Source organism: Eutrigla gurnardus, assembly GCF_963514095.1.
Source record: "Eutrigla gurnardus genome assembly, chromosome: 12".
In the NCBI taxonomy this organism is placed as follows: Eukaryota; Metazoa; Chordata; class Actinopteri; order Perciformes; family Triglidae; genus Eutrigla; species Eutrigla gurnardus.
In genome coordinates, this window is record NC_139926.1 from 24,692,093 (window position 1) to 24,709,774 (window position 17,682).

The 17,682-nt window shown below is 42.3% G+C and overlaps 1 protein-coding gene and 1 long non-coding RNA gene across 3 annotated transcripts; both read left to right on the forward strand.

The window, feature by feature from the left end:
- Window positions 1-256: 256 nt before the first annotated feature.
- On the forward strand, window positions 257-5,925 carry LOC311022049. 2 transcript variants are annotated; one of them, XR_014598084.1, is made up of 3 exons: window positions 257-347; window positions 4,337-4,496; window positions 5,799-5,925. It is a non-coding gene; the product is annotated as an uncharacterized lncRNA (long non-coding RNA). The 2 variants fall into 2 exon arrangements; XR_014598085.1 differs by lacking the exon at window positions 257-347 and adding an exon at window positions 3,261-3,375.
- A 4,637-nt stretch (window positions 5,926-10,562) lies between these two features.
- creb1b (cAMP responsive element binding protein 1b) lies at window positions 10,563-17,025 on the forward strand. Its single transcript, XM_084023770.1, has 8 exons — window positions 10,563-10,708; window positions 12,295-12,398; window positions 12,597-12,743; window positions 12,829-12,929; window positions 13,035-13,189; window positions 13,397-13,582; window positions 13,835-13,988; window positions 14,153-17,025. Exons 2-8 carry the CDS (start codon window positions 12,303-12,305, stop codon window positions 14,295-14,297), a joined length of 984 nt encoding a protein of 327 aa, XP_083879896.1. The 5' UTR covers window positions 10,563-10,708; window positions 12,295-12,302; the 3' UTR covers window positions 14,298-17,025.
- The last annotated feature ends 657 nt before the right edge of the window (window positions 17,026-17,682 follow it).

The following is a 17,682-nucleotide window of genomic DNA, read 5'->3' on the forward strand; positions in this document are numbered from 1 at the left end:
CACAGTGCATCAGCGGGCGCTGTCAGATCGGCATCAGGCCTTGCCAGTCAGATTAAGGATGTTACAGCAGCAGCTTCCTGGCCGACAGCCGAGCGGCTGCAGATAGATTTCACATACACTCTCTGTTTATCTCCACCTCGCTCTCCGTCTTCTGCTTCTCACTGCAGGACACTTCTGCTGTCGGCTCGGGTCCCAGGGTCGAACGGAGGTGAGGTGAGCTGAGGCGCAAGAAGGAGGACAAGTGGCAGGACGCCATCACAGATCACAAAATAGTCCCATTGCAGGATAAAATAGATTCATACCTCTGTGGAGCGAGAGGGAATGCTGATGGAGAGGAACTTGAAAAGGTAGAAAGTTTCAAAAGTCTTTTTATTGCCACTCGTATTATCATGTTAATGCCTTCAGTCAGTCATAGGTTTGAATATTTTCCTCAGTGTGAGTTTCATTCAGTTGGCCTTCAATGAAACGATGGAACGGTTGCCATGGCGCCTCACAGAAAAGGTGCACCAGATCATAACCCCGCTGAATATGATTTCACTTTACATTTAGTTCTCTCAATGAGCTCAATTAGATGATTATTCATGAAATTCAATAAGATACGTTTACGGATTAAATCTTTTAAATTTGAAAGTGTTTCCAAAATGTATCTCCAGAACTTTACAAATTACAAATGTCCTGCATATAATATTAATAATTTGATAAATCAAACCCAAAGATGAGAAGTCTACCTCAGTCTCTTCCAAAATATCTTGCATTTCTTGTCTTTTGCTTTAATTGATATCACTAGTTTTATATTTTTCTGATCACTTAGTGCTATTTTTGAAACTATTGTGGCAAAACTCTAATTTGTACTATACTTTTTCACTTTTACTCGTACTTAGTATGTGTACTTCTACTTGAGTAGATAACGTCTGTACAGTTTCAGAGCTTTTGCCTCAAGATTCACTGTGTTTCCGCTTTCAGCCCCATGAGAGGACCCTTTCCTTCCTTAAAGGAACAGTCCCACATTTTGGGAAACGCTTATTTCCTGCTGAGTTAGATGAGACAATAGCACTTCCCTGTCTGTATTATGAATGTGATTCAGAAGCCAGCAGCCAGTTTGCACTTTAACATTACCGGCAGGACGCTCTGTTTTTCCAGGAAGTGACAGTGACTTCTACAGATACATCAGATCTCTTCACCTCTGTAGTCTGGATAAAGTCTCCCAGTTCTGCAGCGTCCTATTGTTTATTTTTACGACACCCTGGAGTATATTTAATACATCACACGAGCAGGCAGAGCCTATTTATACCGCGCCGCTGAAACCTCGCTGTCATGCGGGTTTGTCAGACTTCGGTCTGTAACGTGAAGCTGCTGTGATTCTTGGAGCTCCATCACGAGGAAACGTGATATTGTTACTCTGAGAGGCCGTGCACGGTTTACAGCACAGAGGGTTTTACTGAGCGTGACACGACCCCCGTGAAGGTCACCCATCCGTGTAAATAATATGGCATCCGCGAACAAACACGTGCAGCGAAGGGCGGCGACACAAAGACAGACGAGGATCCGAGTATCAGATATTAGGGCCTATATGAATAAATCCATAAACCTGCTGTGAAATATGAGATGCAGATACGACCCAGGAGAAACACTTTATGTTCAAAAGCAGATATTAAATTCAAAATGAAATGAAATACACATTAATGCAAACAGACACTGGACATCAGAGCAGCTTTTAAACGGTAACGAAGACCAATTTGACCATAAAGAGTTGTACTCGTTGGTACTCTCCGAAAGTAAACGGGCTGCAATTGTCTGCTAAAATCTGCAGTTGTCCATTAATGTGTTCACACAAGACATATCCTAATTAACGAGTAACAAAGACATTTAAATGCAGTACTTGGAATTGTGTTTTTTTATTGGAAAAGGTAATTATTTAATTACTCATTACCGTCAAAAGTATTTGACGGATTTACTTTGTAGCGGGGTTACTTTGTAGCGGGGTTACTTTGTAGCGGGGTTACTTGGTAACGGGGTTACTTTGTAGGGGGGTTACATTGTAGCGGGGTTACTTTGTAGGGGGGTTACATTGTAGCGGGGTTACTTTGTAGCGGGGGTTACTTTGTAGCGGGGTTACTTGGTAACGGGGGTTACTTTGTAGGGGGGTTACATTGTAGCGGGGTTACTTTGTAGGGGGTTACATTGTAGCGGGGTTACTTTGTAGGGGGGTTACATTGTAGCGGGGTTACATTGTAGCGGGGTTACTTTGTAGGGGGTTACATTGTAGCGGGGTTACTTTGTAGGGGGGTTACATTGTAGCGGGGTTACTTTGTAGCGGAGTTACTTGGTAACGGGGGTTACTTTGTAGGGGGGTTACATTGTAGCGGGGTTACTTTGTAGCGGGGGTTACTTTGTAGCGGGGTTACTTGGTAACGGGGGTTACTTTGTAGCGGGGTTACTTTGTAGCGGGGATACATTGTAGCGGGGTTACATTGTAGCGGGGTTACTTTGTAGCGGGGTTACTTGGTAACAGGGTTACTTGTAGCGGGGTGACTTTGTAGCGGAGTTACTTGGTAACAGGGTTACTTGTAGCGGGGTGACTTTGTAGCGGGGTTACTTGGTAACGGGGTTACTTTGTAGCGGGGTGACTTTGTAGCGGGGTGACTTTGTAGCGGAGTTACTTGGTAACAGGGTTACTTGTAGCGGGGTGACTTTGTAGCGGAGTTACTTGGTAACGGGGTTACTTTGTAGAGGGGTTACATTGTAGCAGGGTTACTTTGTAGCGGGGTTACTTTGTAGCGGGGTTACTTTGTAGGGTGAATTTGGAGCTGGACAGGAAGTGTGAAGCTGCCTGACTTTGAACCATACAGAAAATGCACCATCAAACCAAAACAATGAGCTAAAAGCTTGCAAAGCTGGGAGGATAATTCACTGTGGTTTCCTTTATGTGCTCAGCATTTGATGTATCGTTGCTATATGGGGATATTTTAACGTGTTAAATAAATGTGATTCCCTTTACGGTTCCTGTGTTATGTCAGCGAGGGTCCTATAGAAGTGAACGGTGTCCCAGCTTCTCTCCCTATGACTAATGCAGGAAGTCACATTTTCAAACCCCCCCCCCCAACATGCTGTAGTAAAAATAGAAGCACAAGCTTTCGCGCTCCCATGTTTACACCGTCATGACCCTCCCCGCTGCTCTCTCTCTCTCTCTCTCTCTCTCACTCTCTCTCTCTCTCTCACTCTCTCTCTCTCTCTCTCTCTCTCTCTCTCTCTCTCCTGACAGTTGGGTTATTACTCTCATTCATCTCAGCATGTTCTCTCCATCCTCCAGCCAGAGAGGCAGGAACAAGAGGCGAGGTTGCCGGGGCCAGACTGAGCTGAGGGAAAGGTCCTCAGGTAGCACATAGATGCTTCATCTCCATATCTTTATTATGTGTCTCGTAAAAATAGCCACTCGCATCCTCTCACCTCCCCACTCCTCCTCCTCCTCCTCCGCATGCTCTCGGTCTCCACTCGGGGGAAATGAGCTGCCGCTATACGCTCAGACGTTAAATGTAGAAACTCGGATGCTCAGACGGAGAAATGAGAGGTGCGGATGCAAAGCAGCAATAAAGTTCCTCGAATAAACTTGCAGGAGGCATGAAAGCTGTGGGAAACCAATGTGAAGTTGGTTTTATTATTTGTCAGATATCACCCTCAAGATAAGTAACATTAAACTGGTTAACAAAGTTCAAATCAAACTTTTTTTCACCCTTGATTAACTTACAAGATCAATATGTGTATTAATGTTGGTGAAAATGTTGCCATTTGCAAAATCTGGCACATTCACATAATAATCGTGTGAAATAATGTGTAAATGTTTTCTTTTTAATCGCTTCGGTTTCACATGGGATGCGAACAGCAGTCTGCTGGGTTACAGTCCTGTGTTTGTTTGACCCATACACACAACGGTCTGCTGGGTTACAGTCCTGTATTTGTTTGACTCATAAACACAGCCGTCTGCTGGGTGACAGTCCTGTGTTTGTTTGACCCATAAACACAGCGGTCTGCTGGGTTACAGTCCTGTGTTTGTTTGACCCATACACATAGCGGTCTGCTGGGTTACAGTCCTGTGTTTGTTTGACCCATACACACAGCAGTCTGCTGGGTTACAGTCCTGTGTTTTTTTGTCCAAGGTCATTTTTTTCAGGCGGCTGGGTTGGATTTACTACATGTCATCGACTTACTTAAGATTTAATATCATAAACGATGAGTTGTTTATACTATTTACTTTAAGGGAAGCAAAGCAGAAATTTGTAATATACACTCCGTTGATAAAGGTCTCCTCTTGGTTTAACCGCCTCTCCTCCTCCACCAGAGTATTAAAGGTTACCGTGGAAACGAGGAGAAGACAGATGGAGCCGACAAACCGGCAGCGTTTGAACATCGTCCTGCATCTCGTAGTGGAAGACCTGTACTGAAGCTCCGCCCACTCAGGATTCCCTCATCTGGACGAAGAGTGAAAGTGTGACTTAAAGGTAAAGCCATCAGTCAGGTGGGGGGGGGGGGGGGGGTGATCTGGTGATCTATGGGCCAAAGACCCAAATTTCACGGTGTTGTACCCTTCAAGGTGACAACATTTTGAAAAGATGCACAGTTTGTCATGCGTGATTATGAGTAGTGTGTTGGGTTCTGCTGAGTAGTGTTGTTTTTTTATCACCTGTTCATGAAGAGAAGGCTTACTTTATAATATTTATTAATGGGAACATTATTAACAAATTATACTTTCCATATCTGCACAGCTTCAAAGGTCAGTTTGACTTCAATGTCCAGACTGGATGTCACTTTTTTTCTAACCAAAGTCTAACAAATAGGACTTAACATGTGATTAAATAGAATAGTGTAATTCTGGGCTTACTTCCATGCAGACCAACAACGTGTTTATAACTTTCACTGTAATCTAGCAGAACACAAAACGGCTGTATGAACCCAAAATTAACAATTTAGTTGTGACTGCAATAATGGCTAAATAGAAAGACACACCCACGTAATGATTCGTAAAAAAAGTCATGCTTTGTCAAGTCTGTCCTTAAGACTACAAGCTTTTAAAATGCTTGTTTTTCTGAATGGAGTTTGGATTGATGGGTGATTATTTGGAGATTTTTATTTGTTTTATTATAATTAAGTTTCCAACTGCAGCTTTAAGGCTTTACTGCATCTGTTGTGTCTCGTTGCTGTCTAGACTAAAATAGAATTTGAATCCAAATAAATAAAAGGTTGGCTCGGTGTCTTTTTATGAATGAAATGATGCTGTCCTTTACTTTTGTTTCTTCTGTAAAAACACTACAATGTTAACCTGTTACTCTGAACCACGTGATCTTTGGTAGAGGATGCAAGTAAGAGAGGAGGAGATAGAGATTTAAATGAGGAGCGTTTAGACCACCTCCACCGGTTCAAATAGAAACAGCAGCTGTGAAGAATCCGTGGCTTTATTTGAAAGGACAGCCGCACAAAAGCAAATCACGTGAACGAAAACAGAGTCTGAAACACGCTGAAAACACGGCGATACGAGGAATCAAAGCGCTGTCTTCGGACCCTTTGTGACTATGAAGCGTATCGCAGACAGACTGTCACACCTTCCCTCTTTGACCGTTTTCCCTGGCAGGGTTTTTTAAATTACCCCCCGGACATCTGCAGTCGCCAAAGCTTTTCATGGCATTTGATTCCCTGCTCTGCTTTTCCCTGAGACGTGTCTATGTTTCCTTTTCTTCTTCTTCTTCTTCTTCTTCTTCTTCTTCTTCTTCTTCTTCTTCTTCTTCTTCTTCTTCTTCTTCATACAGAGCACCTTGGCAGCTAAAAGGCATTGTTGGAAGAGTCCATCGTTATTCAATGGGGAGAGGAGACGACATAAAGGAGGAAAGGAAGCAAGAAGAGGAGATGAAAGAGGAAAGGAAACAAGAAGAGGAGAGATTAAGTGAGGAAGCCACATAAAGGAAGAAAGGAAACAAGGAGAGGAGATTAAAGCAGAAAGGAAACAAGAACACAAAAGGTTAGGAGAGGAGATACAATAAAGGAAGAAGGGAAACAAGAAGAGGGGAGATTAGAAGAGGAGAGGAAAGGAAACAAGAATAGAAGATGAAAGGGGAAAGGAAACTAGGATAGAAGATAAAAGGAAGGAAACAAGGAGAGGAGAATAGATTAAATAAAGGAAGAAGGAAACAAGAAGAGGAGATGAAAGGGGAAAGGAAACTAGAAGAGGGGAGAAAAAAGAGGAGACAATGGGGGAGGAGAGATAAAGGAGGAGAGGATGCAAGGAGATTAGAGGAAAAGAGACAAGGGAAGGAGGAGAGGAGCCAAGTGGAGAAAATGAAAGAGGAGAGAAGTGCAGAGGGAGAAATGAAGGCAACCATCACATGAAAGAAGAGCAGAGTAGATAAAAGCAGAAAAGAGGAGAGAAAAGAAATGGACAGAAAAGAGGACAGGAGGAGGAGGAGCTGGGGAGGGAGGCGCAGCAGGGGGTGAGGGAGGTGAAGGGGGGGAGGGGAGGAAGGTGGGCTCCTCATCGCTCTCTCTCCTCCAACTGAGCCTCCTTCCTCAAGGTCAATCACACACACACATGTACACACATGTACACACATGTACACAATCACAGGCAGGCGGGCAGGCAGGATGGCAGACATGACACACACACACACACACACACACACACACACACACACACACACACATTGAGACGAGCTCAAGTAGAAAAGACGCCTTCTGCCTGCTTTTCTTTCTCCGACTCTCTGTACCAACCAGCCAAGTCTCAGACAACCATCTGGAGATAAAAACACCATTCTTTCCACCCACACACACACACACACACACACACACACACACACACACACACACACACACACACACACTGTGTGTCTATGATAATAGACCAAATGCCTCTATTGATTATTTCTCTTTCTATGTCTGTCTGTGTCTCTTGGTGGAAAATGTCTCCCCACACTTTGGTTAAAAAAAATCCTCCACTTCTCCCTCTTCACGAGTCGTTAACACTTTCTATTACTGAGCTAGAAATCAGAAACGTGTCATGATGATGATTGCCACTTTGTCTCAAACGACAAAATACAAATGTGTCGCTGAAATACGCAGAAAACACGCAGCAGCAGGGGGTTCGAACCCAGTGGAAATTTTAAAAATCATTGACTTCTCACAATAAATATCGAACAACAACACGTGTTTTTTACTTAGCTGGATTCTCACGATGTCGTGAGATCACGCAAGAAACGTGGCATAGCATATCACATCTCAAGCAATGATTATTTTGTGTGACAAATTATCCGATGAGTCTATATTACAAAAAACATGACGTTATTTTAAGTGTTGATGGAGCAGCTACAGTGTTAGCATTACGTACCTCCGATCGATTCGAACTCCATTCAGAAAACAAGCATTTTAAAAGTTGTTTGCTTGTCGTCTTGCAGACAGACCAAACAAAGCATGATTTGTGATTTTTTACATCTTCATTATGTAGTTACTTCGGCATCCCTTTCATCCATTTATTCCAATTAAATCACAACAAAATTGTTAATTTCGGGTTTATATCGTGTAGTAAACCAGCCGATGTGTCTCTTACTAGGCCAGTCTTTGCTTCCAGGTTCGAACGATCAATCAAGGTTGCTTGCTAGCCTTGTCCACAATTGACCCTTCACTAAGCTTCCGATCGATCCGAACTCCATTCAGAAAACAAGCATTTTAAAAGTTGTTTGCTTGTCGTCTTGCAGACAGACCTAAAAACCCTTAATATCTGATTTTTTTTTACAAACATTACATTTACATTGATTTTCAATGTAGAGTCGCCGCTCAATTCGCGTCTATCGCGTTCGGTGTGAACGCCCCTTAAAAGGGGCTAGTGAGTGTAAGCTGTGTCTGTCTTACTTCATTTTGGGTTTATATCGTGTAGTAAACCAGCCGATGTGTCTCTTACTAGACCAGTCTTTGCTTCCAGGTTCAAACAAACACTAACTCACAGATTTAGGGTTTTACAACCAATCTATTTCACTGTATAATATGGAGGACTTGTTGTCACTTACCCAACAAGGTTTCCTTCATGTTTTGCTCGTCCCTGACACCCTTGAAAGCATCTGAAATATACTTCCATTTAGTTTCACCTTTTCTGAGCGGTGCCCAACTTCAGTTCCATGAAACCGGTCCAGAGAACAGAGGCAACCAAAAACACACACACACACACACACACACACACAGAGCCTGCAGGCGATGGTTACACATCAGGTTTGTTATGCTCCTGCGGTGGAGTAAGAGGCTGTTAGCGAGGTGTCGGTCCACCGCAAAGCATCCAGAAACCGCTTCGGCGTTCCTTCTCATAGATTCTCCGGAGTCTCCGGGGGGACCAACACCTTCCGAGAGGTATTCCCTTATTTGGTGTTTTGCTGTATGGCGGCGGACAGAGTGCTGTCTGAGATGTTGCTGCAGAATGTCAATGTTTAGTTGGTGGAAAGGCCGGTGCTTATGATTCACACAGTGTTTAACCGTTCGGTGAGGCCCTCATGGCCTTTATAAGCCTCTGTGTTCTTAAGTCTCTTTTTCTATTCAGGTTTTCCATCCTTTGATTTCTTGACTTTCGGTGTATAAAGCTGATTTAATTTATATTGCAAAATAGCACTCAACCAATGGCAATAAACATCCTTGGTGTGTGTGTGTGTGTGTTGATTCATGGGCGACAATCCTGCAAAAAGCACAATACAACTAAAAATCATCCGTGTTGAAAGCTCTAATGGGACGTGCTGCCTCCCCCTTCTTGTAAAATATTCCTCCTCTCCTCTTTGGGTCAAAATTGCCTCCCTCCCTCCTCCTCCTCCTCCCCCCCCGTCCCGTGTTTTTTTTTTATTTTTTTATAACTGGCTGCAAATTCACTGCTGTTCATTACCCAGGCAGGGTCAATTCCCCAAACAATGTGTTTGGTGTCACAATAAAAAGGGTGTTTTTTACGGCGCGTAGCAGTAAAATGCTATTAAACAGATAAAACACCGGCAACGAGCATCGGGAGGATTATAAAAGGAATTGCCTTGATAAACTCAACATATCTGTGTGATGACACACCGGCAGCCTCCCCCCCTCCCCCCCATCACTGGGGGAGGAGGAGGAGGGGAGGCAGACCAAGGAGCACATGGTCGGAGGGTTTATGCAGCTCTACAGCGCCACCATCTGGGGAGATTAAAAATAAATAAATCTCTGCTTCTGTCCTGTATCCTCTCAGACTATAATGTGATGCTTTCTATACTTCTAGATTTATTGATTTCTATTTTTCTACATCACATTTCTCACATCTGTGTTTTTAAAGACGTAATAATGAATGTTTTTTTATTATATCATTCTCAGTTGTGTGAATCCCAGATGATCCCATCCTGAGACATGGTGCTGCTCCATATTCTAACTCGGGATGGGGGAGAAATAGAAGCAGTTTGGGTCCCATGTTGGTCGGAGGTGATCATCTGGTCAAATAAAGCTCAATCTCCTCATCATCACAATGATGCCTGAGTGAAAGTCCTGTTATTGCCTGTCTGTGTTCCTGATCACTTGTCTGCGACTCAAATGGTCTCGTGCCTCCATCTGGTGGTTACAGCGAGAATGCCTAATAGGTAGCAGACATTTTGACTTGCACAGGTGTCACTAACTACCTTGAGGACGTTCTATTCAAGTGTCCCCGTAAACCATGATGGCGTGAAAGTAAACCAGCGTGGACGATGTGAGGACTAGCTCAGTCACATCGACTGGAGTTTATAGCCATCATCATTTTGATTGTTTACACCTGCGCTTTTCCTCGTGACATGTTCAAATTACTGATACAAAAACCGACCTATTTGCAATTGTTATTATTATGCTATTCTCTCATCCAGCCAGGACCCAATAGTGGGCCTCAGTGCACCATCTAGTGGACCACGGAGGTACTGCCAAATAGTTTCCATGTGCTCAAGAAATCTCACGCATAAAAAAAACATGTCAGTTAAAATTGAATATCATCACACCAATCATGACACATCATCTGGTAGAGACAATATTTAGTAGAAGTAGAAAGTAGCATAAAAATGTAAACAATGAAGTAAAGTACAAACAAAAATTGGGCTTAAAACAGTAGCCTACTTGAGTAAATGTAGTTACATCCACTCACTGAAATCGTCTGTAGTGTACATATCAATAGCCATCTTCAAACAAATAATAAATAATACAATTAAATTAAATTAAATTAAATAAAACAATTAAATAAAACGTTTTCTGTGATTGAAGTGAACCGAATGACCCTTTAAGTTGCATTACATCATTATTGAATCGCTTATTTATAACATACAATTTGATCAAATACAATTTAATAAAAGAAAATTGCATATAATCCAATAATTAAATAAAACGTTTTCTGTGATTGGGGTGAACCGAACGACCCTTTAAATTGCATTACATAATTATTAAACAGCTTATTGTAAAATGTTGTCATGTTGCCAAACTCGGCAGGAGGGCGTCGTTCCGGTCCGCTCCTCTTCGGTACTTTCCGCCCTTCTCCGTTCCCCCGTCGGTCGTTTTCGGCCGGTGTCGCCGTCTGCCTTCTCTCGTCCTTCTCCAATCTCCGTGTTGTTGTTCCCGGTGACGCGGCGGAGGTGTAGCCTGACGCGGGCTCTTACGTGTCGGCCAGAATAAAAGTGGAGCTCCGGAGGCCCGGAGGAGTGACGAAAGGGAGTCAGTATCGGTAAGGACGGAGCTGTGTCCGGGGCTCGGAGAGAAACGACGCGGCCGGCGGGAGGAAAAAAAAGTGTCGGGTCTGGTCGGGTTCGGCCCGAAGGAAACAAAGAGATCATGGCGCCGCGGTGTGTTTGTAGAAAAAAGACGGAGGGGAGGGGAGAGCGCTGCGGCTGTTTTTTGGGGGAGAAACGGGAGGAAAACCTTTGCGGTTTTTTTTGTCTTTTTTGACAGGCGAACCAGGAGGGATCGTTTGCGCGTTAGCATGACATAAACGTTGTCGTTACGCTTTGCTTTAAACGCATTATTTTATGCGCTCATAATTGCGCAATTTCCCCCGAAAAATCGGTGCATTTTGAACCCCAATCGGCACCGACAGATTCCGCTGCCTGTTCGGAGTTAATTTGACAGCTACGGTGACGTTTAATGTCTCTGATTTACAAAGCCGATTGTTTTCTTGTCAGTGATTATCTGTCTTTGATGGAATGCAGCGGCACGCGCGCCGAGTCTCGCTCGCGCTTTGCCCGTTGGAAACAGAAGTGGAGGTTTAAACAGTGTTTTAATGGGTGGTGGAGGTTCTTTTCTCCCGGGACCGGGACCACTAGTGACCCTCCATGGGGGGGTGCGATCCGAGGGGAGGGGGGCGTTACCCGGCCATGTGGCTCCGCTGTCACACGGAGTTTTTTTTTTTTTTTTTTTTTGAAAAGCAGAGGGAAAAACGCGTAAAGCCAATCATGCAGCGGAGGGAAGCGACGCACAGTGTGAGATCACCGAGCGACACCCCCCTCCCTCCCTCCCCAACCCCGACACTCGCTGATCCGCCGGAAGTCACGAATCAATCAAACCAATATATATTATAACCATACGCTTATACACATAGCAAGGATTTGGTTTATGGTGCCAAATCATTATATATTCATCCATACTACTACTATACTCAAGTAGAAGTACAGAAACTATAAAGGATATATATATTTTTTTTGCAAGGCTGACTGAATCTCATGTCATATTAATAAGAGAAAGAAAAATCAATATTTGCCCTCAAAAACGCATTAAAACAAAAGTAATGTGTGTTTTGAAAATGTGAGGAGTAGAAATTACAGATATTTTTTAAGAGTAAAAAAAAAAGTTGACAGAAAAATAAATACTCAAGTAATGTGCAGATGCCTGAAAATTCAACTCAAGTACAAGTAGTTGTATTTTGTTACTTCCCACCTCTGGTTACGTAGCAGATTCTGACTATGCAAAAATATGATAAATAAATAATTATGTATTATTATAGGTTATTCATAGACTGTGCAACGTACACATTTATGCATCAATAAGTAGCCAGTAATCCAATAATGTACATTATTCTGCATTATGAGCACTTTAAGTACATTTTGATGTACTTTTACCAAAGTTTTATAATGAGTGTTGTCCCGAACAGAGTAAATGGGACATGCGTATTTTCCTGCACATTTTTCACAGTACTACCAGATCAGTTTAATTATAGTATGAGTATAATGTAGTCCATGACCCGCATCCTTACTGTGTGGTGAAAGTCCCAGAGCTGTTGGCTGCAACCATTAACCAATTACAAATCATCCTCCTCAGCTCAGCCAATGAAGATGGAGACCGTGGAGGTTCAGCAGGGCGTGGAGACTGCTGAGACGGAGACCCAACACATCACGCAGGCACAGATCGCCACTTTGGCACAGGTAAGGGAAGGAAGGTGTTCACGCCATCGGCTATTAGGGGGAAAAAGAGTTGCTACTGTACATTTTGAATGAGGAGGAAAAGTGTGCAGGACCATTGTTCTATATTGTTGACTAAAGTTATCCTCCTGCACACCTGTCCACCCCACAGGTGTGCAAAAGTTTGCTCTTTTATTCGGCAACGTCGCTCTGAAATTTCAGGTCACCATGACGACAGGCCACGCCTCAGCAACGGGCCCCACAGTAACGCTGGTGCAGCTTCCCAACGGACAGACGGTCCAGGTCCACGGTGTGATCCAGGCTGCACAGCCGTCTGTTATCCAGTCCCCACAGGTCCAGACTGTACAGGTAAAACACACACACACACACACACACACCCCTAGTCATGGTGTTTAAACCACAATGTAGAGAACGTTATGTTTGATTGTTCCAGATCGCCACCATCGCAGAAAGTGAGGATTCACAGGAGTCCGTAGAAAGCGTCACCGACTGTCAGAAGCGCAGAGAGATTCTGTCACGACGCCCCTCATACAGGTAGTGTGTGTGTGTCTGTGTGTGTGTGTGTGTGTGTGTGTGTGTGTGTGTGTGTTTTAAGGAGACCTGTAAAACTCGCTCCCGTTATGTTGCTTCTCCCAACAGGAAAATCCTGAACGACCTTTCGTCCGACGCACCGGCCGTCCCTCGTATCGAGGAGGAAAGAGCCGAGGAGGAATCAGCCATCGCCGTCTCCACACCTTCCATCACCACCGTTACCATGCCAACGCCCATCTACCAGACCAGCAGCGGCCAATACAGTAGGTGTTGCTCGCTGAACTCCACCCGTCTCCACCTCAAGCGTTACGATGAGGGATATATTGATTCTATCTGTTCTTTTTTTTATGACTAAAGCAAATTATTGTGATTTATTTTCACATATAATAAAAAAATAACTAATAATAAAATAAATAATATGTTTTAAATTAAAAGTGATATTTGCTTCTCTGTCTCATCACAACACACAGTCGCGATCACACAGGGCGGAGCCATTCAGCTGGCCAACAACGGCACCGACGGCGTCCAGGGCATCCAGACTCTGACCATGACCAACGCAGCCGCCGCCGCCCAGCCCGGAGCCACCATCCTCCAGTACGCCCAGACCAGCGACGGCCAGCAGATACTGGTCCCCAGTAACCAGGTGGTGGTCCAAGGTGTGCTTTTTGTTTTTTGTTAAAGGACTGAAGCGTGCGATATCTGGTATTTTACTTCTAGAGCCATGATTTTGATTGATGTGCACTCAATTTAAACAGTGTACGGCTAAAATTAAACAAATTCCTGTACCTTAATGTGGAAATGGACTGTTTGGGGTGACTGAAAAACAAACAAAAATAACGAAACATGATTTCTCCGAGTAAAAGTTGGTATTAAATGTACAATTCTTTTGCTGAAAAACCACCTTTCAGCCGCGTCCGGTGACGTCCAGGCCTATCAGATCCGAACAGCCCCAGCCAGCACCATCGCCCCGGGCGTGGTCATGGCCTCGTCCCCCGCCCTGCCCACCGGGGGCGCTACCGAGGAGGTGACACGCAAACGGGAAGTCCGCCTCATGAAGAACAGGTAGGAGTACAGGAGGTGTCTGGGTCTCAATAGTGGCTTTGCTCTTCCATTAAGGGGTGGCGCATTTAAGAAAAATCAGTATGATGATCATAAAAATGATATAGTCTCAAAATTCCCCCCAAATATAAACAAGAAAGACGAGCTGTGTCTCCTCCTCCCTACAGAGAGGCGGCCCGTGAGTGTCGCAGGAAGAAGAAGGAGTACGTTAAGTGTCTGGAGAACCGAGTGGCCGTCCTGGAGAACCAAAACAAGACGCTAATCGAAGAACTGAAAGCCCTTAAAGACCTCTACTGCCATAAATCTGAGTAGTTTATGTTCTGAACACCGAGCTGGGCCAAGTAGCGTTTCGGTTCTCCTCAAAGACTGCTGGATTCTGCCTGCCTGGCATTCCAGTTTGCACACGACTGCTTATACTACCTTTTCTCCAGTTTAACGATTCATTTAAAATGCACACAATCTGATGTCGGTACCCTGAAGGAGCTGCAACATCATCATCAAATCAGCTGCTGACGACAGCTGAGATTTGTCCGCTACTCCTACAAGTTGGTTATTATAGTTCATTATGGTGAGTTTAGTGTTAAACACAAACTGGCTAAAACGATGACAACAAGACATTGATTATAAATCGGATACATCGAAGCTAACATTCAGCTTCGTCCCAGAACTATTTGCACAAAGTTGAGATATTTAAATGCGGGGCAGCTCAGTGAGGATTTAAATGAATTATGAATCTCTATTTCATCCAACTTAAAAAAAAGATAATTATGTGCACTTATATAGCCGACTAACTAATTGGACAAAAACATTTTAAATTTTTATTTATTTTTTTTTTTAGTTGTTTTTAAAGACGCTACCAACTGCCGATCTTTTCCACGACGGTTGCCAGAGGTGCTATTAAAATTAGTTTTAAAGAAAGATTAGTCTAACGACTCACATATTAGTTACTATGGTAACGTCACTCAATAGCTTAACAGGGGAACAAAACAAGCAACCAAAGTATTTGGAAGTGAAAACCTATCTGAATGTTCAAGTTATTACGTGACCGAGTTGCTTTTGACTGACGGTAGTTTCGCCAGTAAAAGTAGTTTTTCAAGGCAAAGCACAATTTTGCTGATATAAATATATTTATATAACCAGTTATATGGTAGATGTAACTGTGAGTAAAATGTTGTCTCGTAAAAGATGAGAGTGATGTCTAAAAAAGATCAAATTAATACCCAGGTTGTACAAAAAAGCCCACATTTATTGAGTAAAATTCAAAGTCCAGAGATTTTGTTTGTTGAGCGTCGTGATCAAACATCATTATTCTCTCACATTTCATTTTTCAGTGTTTTTTTATTATTGTGTCTGTTTGCCAAGTCTGTTAAATGGTTGTTAAATATGGATCGCGACAAGTGAGGTTGCAGGTCGTTTAAAAAAACAAGAAATCATCTAGAGAAGCTATCAGCTACAATAACAGGAGTTCAACACTAACGAGAAGTGTTTCTTCTCTCGGTCACTTCTTTGTGTTTTATTTGGAGAAGATAAATGTACGTATTTGTCTGTTTATTTTTTTATACAACTGTACATAGACTCTACAGCATGTGTAGACCTCGTCGTGTGTTTCTGTTCATTTGATATGGAAAATGTTCTTGTATGAAATCAACGTTGCATATTTTTTAACGCGCATCTTGTATAATAGAGGACAATGTATGTGTTTATTATTAATAATCCACCAGGCCTACCAGCATCATGGCAGCTAAGTGTACGAGGGAGAAAAAAAGGCCTTTAGTTGGAGATGTTAATGTTATGGAGCGCTGTAGTCTCTTTAGGATCGACGACATATATCAGTTTCATAATCGACTGTTTTTGTTTCTTCGATAAATGCACATTAGAACCTTTTGGAGGCTTCAGACTGCACACGGCCTGATTCAATGTAAAAGGCCTACTCAACTGTACATGTATTTTTATCACAGAAAAATGGCTCCATCAGTAACCGTTTTTTATATCTTCCGACTCATCAAATGAAAGCACAATTCTTCCTTCCTCTAAATCTTTTTTTATGTTTACTTTGATTGCATTTATTTTACCCAGGTGTATGAACCCGAATCCTCTACAGAAAGGTTTTACGGTATAAATCCCTCCCTAATTCCTCCAACTCACTGTTTGGAGCTCAGCGTACTCCTAGAGTTGGAGTTATATTCCAGTTACAAAACCAAAATAACTCCTTGGTTAACATCACTTTTACTACAATGTTTTAAAACAGTGGGGGGATTATCAGTTCATGGTTAATTTTTCTTGTTAAAAACATTTTTGATACAGTATGTTTTTGGATTAAAAGGTCAGAGACGGGGAAATAAATCACAGCAGCAGCTTCAGAAAGCTTTGAATGGATCATCTCATGACAAACCACACCTTTGGCCTCGCTGATCGTGAAAAGCTAATTTTAGAGGAGAGGAAAAAGTAAAATGCTTGTGGGTTTAATAGGATTTCTGGTGCCATTATGATACTGAGCTGAAAACATTTTTATATACGTGTTCTGACTAAATCAAAAGCATAATGTCCACCTCTTGTAATTCACACATCCAGTGTTGGTGCTGAAAAAAACCTAGTAATAATATTTCCCATTGGTTTGACATAGGAACTCAACTTTGTCGTGTGATTACACAATATCTTTGCAACAAAACCAGTTTTTGTTTCTGTGCCAGACTGGTTTATACCTGCAGGCCTCACATTGTGCATGAAACAGATTGATATCATGTCTGTAAAAGTATATATAGAGAGAGAGAGACTTTCTAGAACAGTAATAATAACATTTTTTCTAACTTTTAATGTGATCAGTTTATATACTGCCACTTTTACAAGTTGTCGATTTAAAATGCCATGTATTGTAAAGTATCTTGTAGAGACAAGGTCACCAAAGGATGCGTTATATAGCATTTTGTTTCATTATTGTCGCATTATGAAACTATACCAGCCCATTATTGGAAAGTGCTGTTACTCTGTGACATTACATCATTCTTTTGTAAACTCGTCGCAATAAACTGCTCTTGGAACATTGTTATGTGACGTCTATTGTATTGTGAATTACTCAATCATTATGTGGACAATGCATTCGTGACAGACCCTGATTTAAATTTTGAAACATGGGTGGCAGCATATTTACTTAAATATATGTACCATATGCACTAAAAGAAAAGGTTTTAATTAATTATAATTTTTAAAGTAACATTTGCTCATTTATGCATTGTGTTAAAATATCCAATTACAAGTGAAGGTTCAGCATTCACATTTTTTAAGGGAAATTAAATAGAAGCATTAACAATTTAAAAATACTCATGCTGCTGCTCTTGCAAGATAATTTGTGCACAGCATTGTAATGTTGCAGCCGGTCATGGTGGACGATTTATCTGCATCATATTTAACAAAGTGATAATATGTTTAATATGTAACCGGTAACTACATAAATAAATGCATCTAAAAAGTAGCAGAAAATTTAAAAACTCACACGTCATATCGCTTGAATGAAAAGGGATGCAGATTGACAGGTAGATACAATAGAATAGAGGGTGGGCTCCGTTTCCACTGTCAAATGGGTGTGGGTTGGTGAAGATACAAAAATAGTAGTGTTGTAAATACAGTTCATCGGTTTAAATCGTCTCCAACAGACAGCTCCTTCAACCAATCAGCGTTGCCGAAAGGTCCTCGTTTTTAC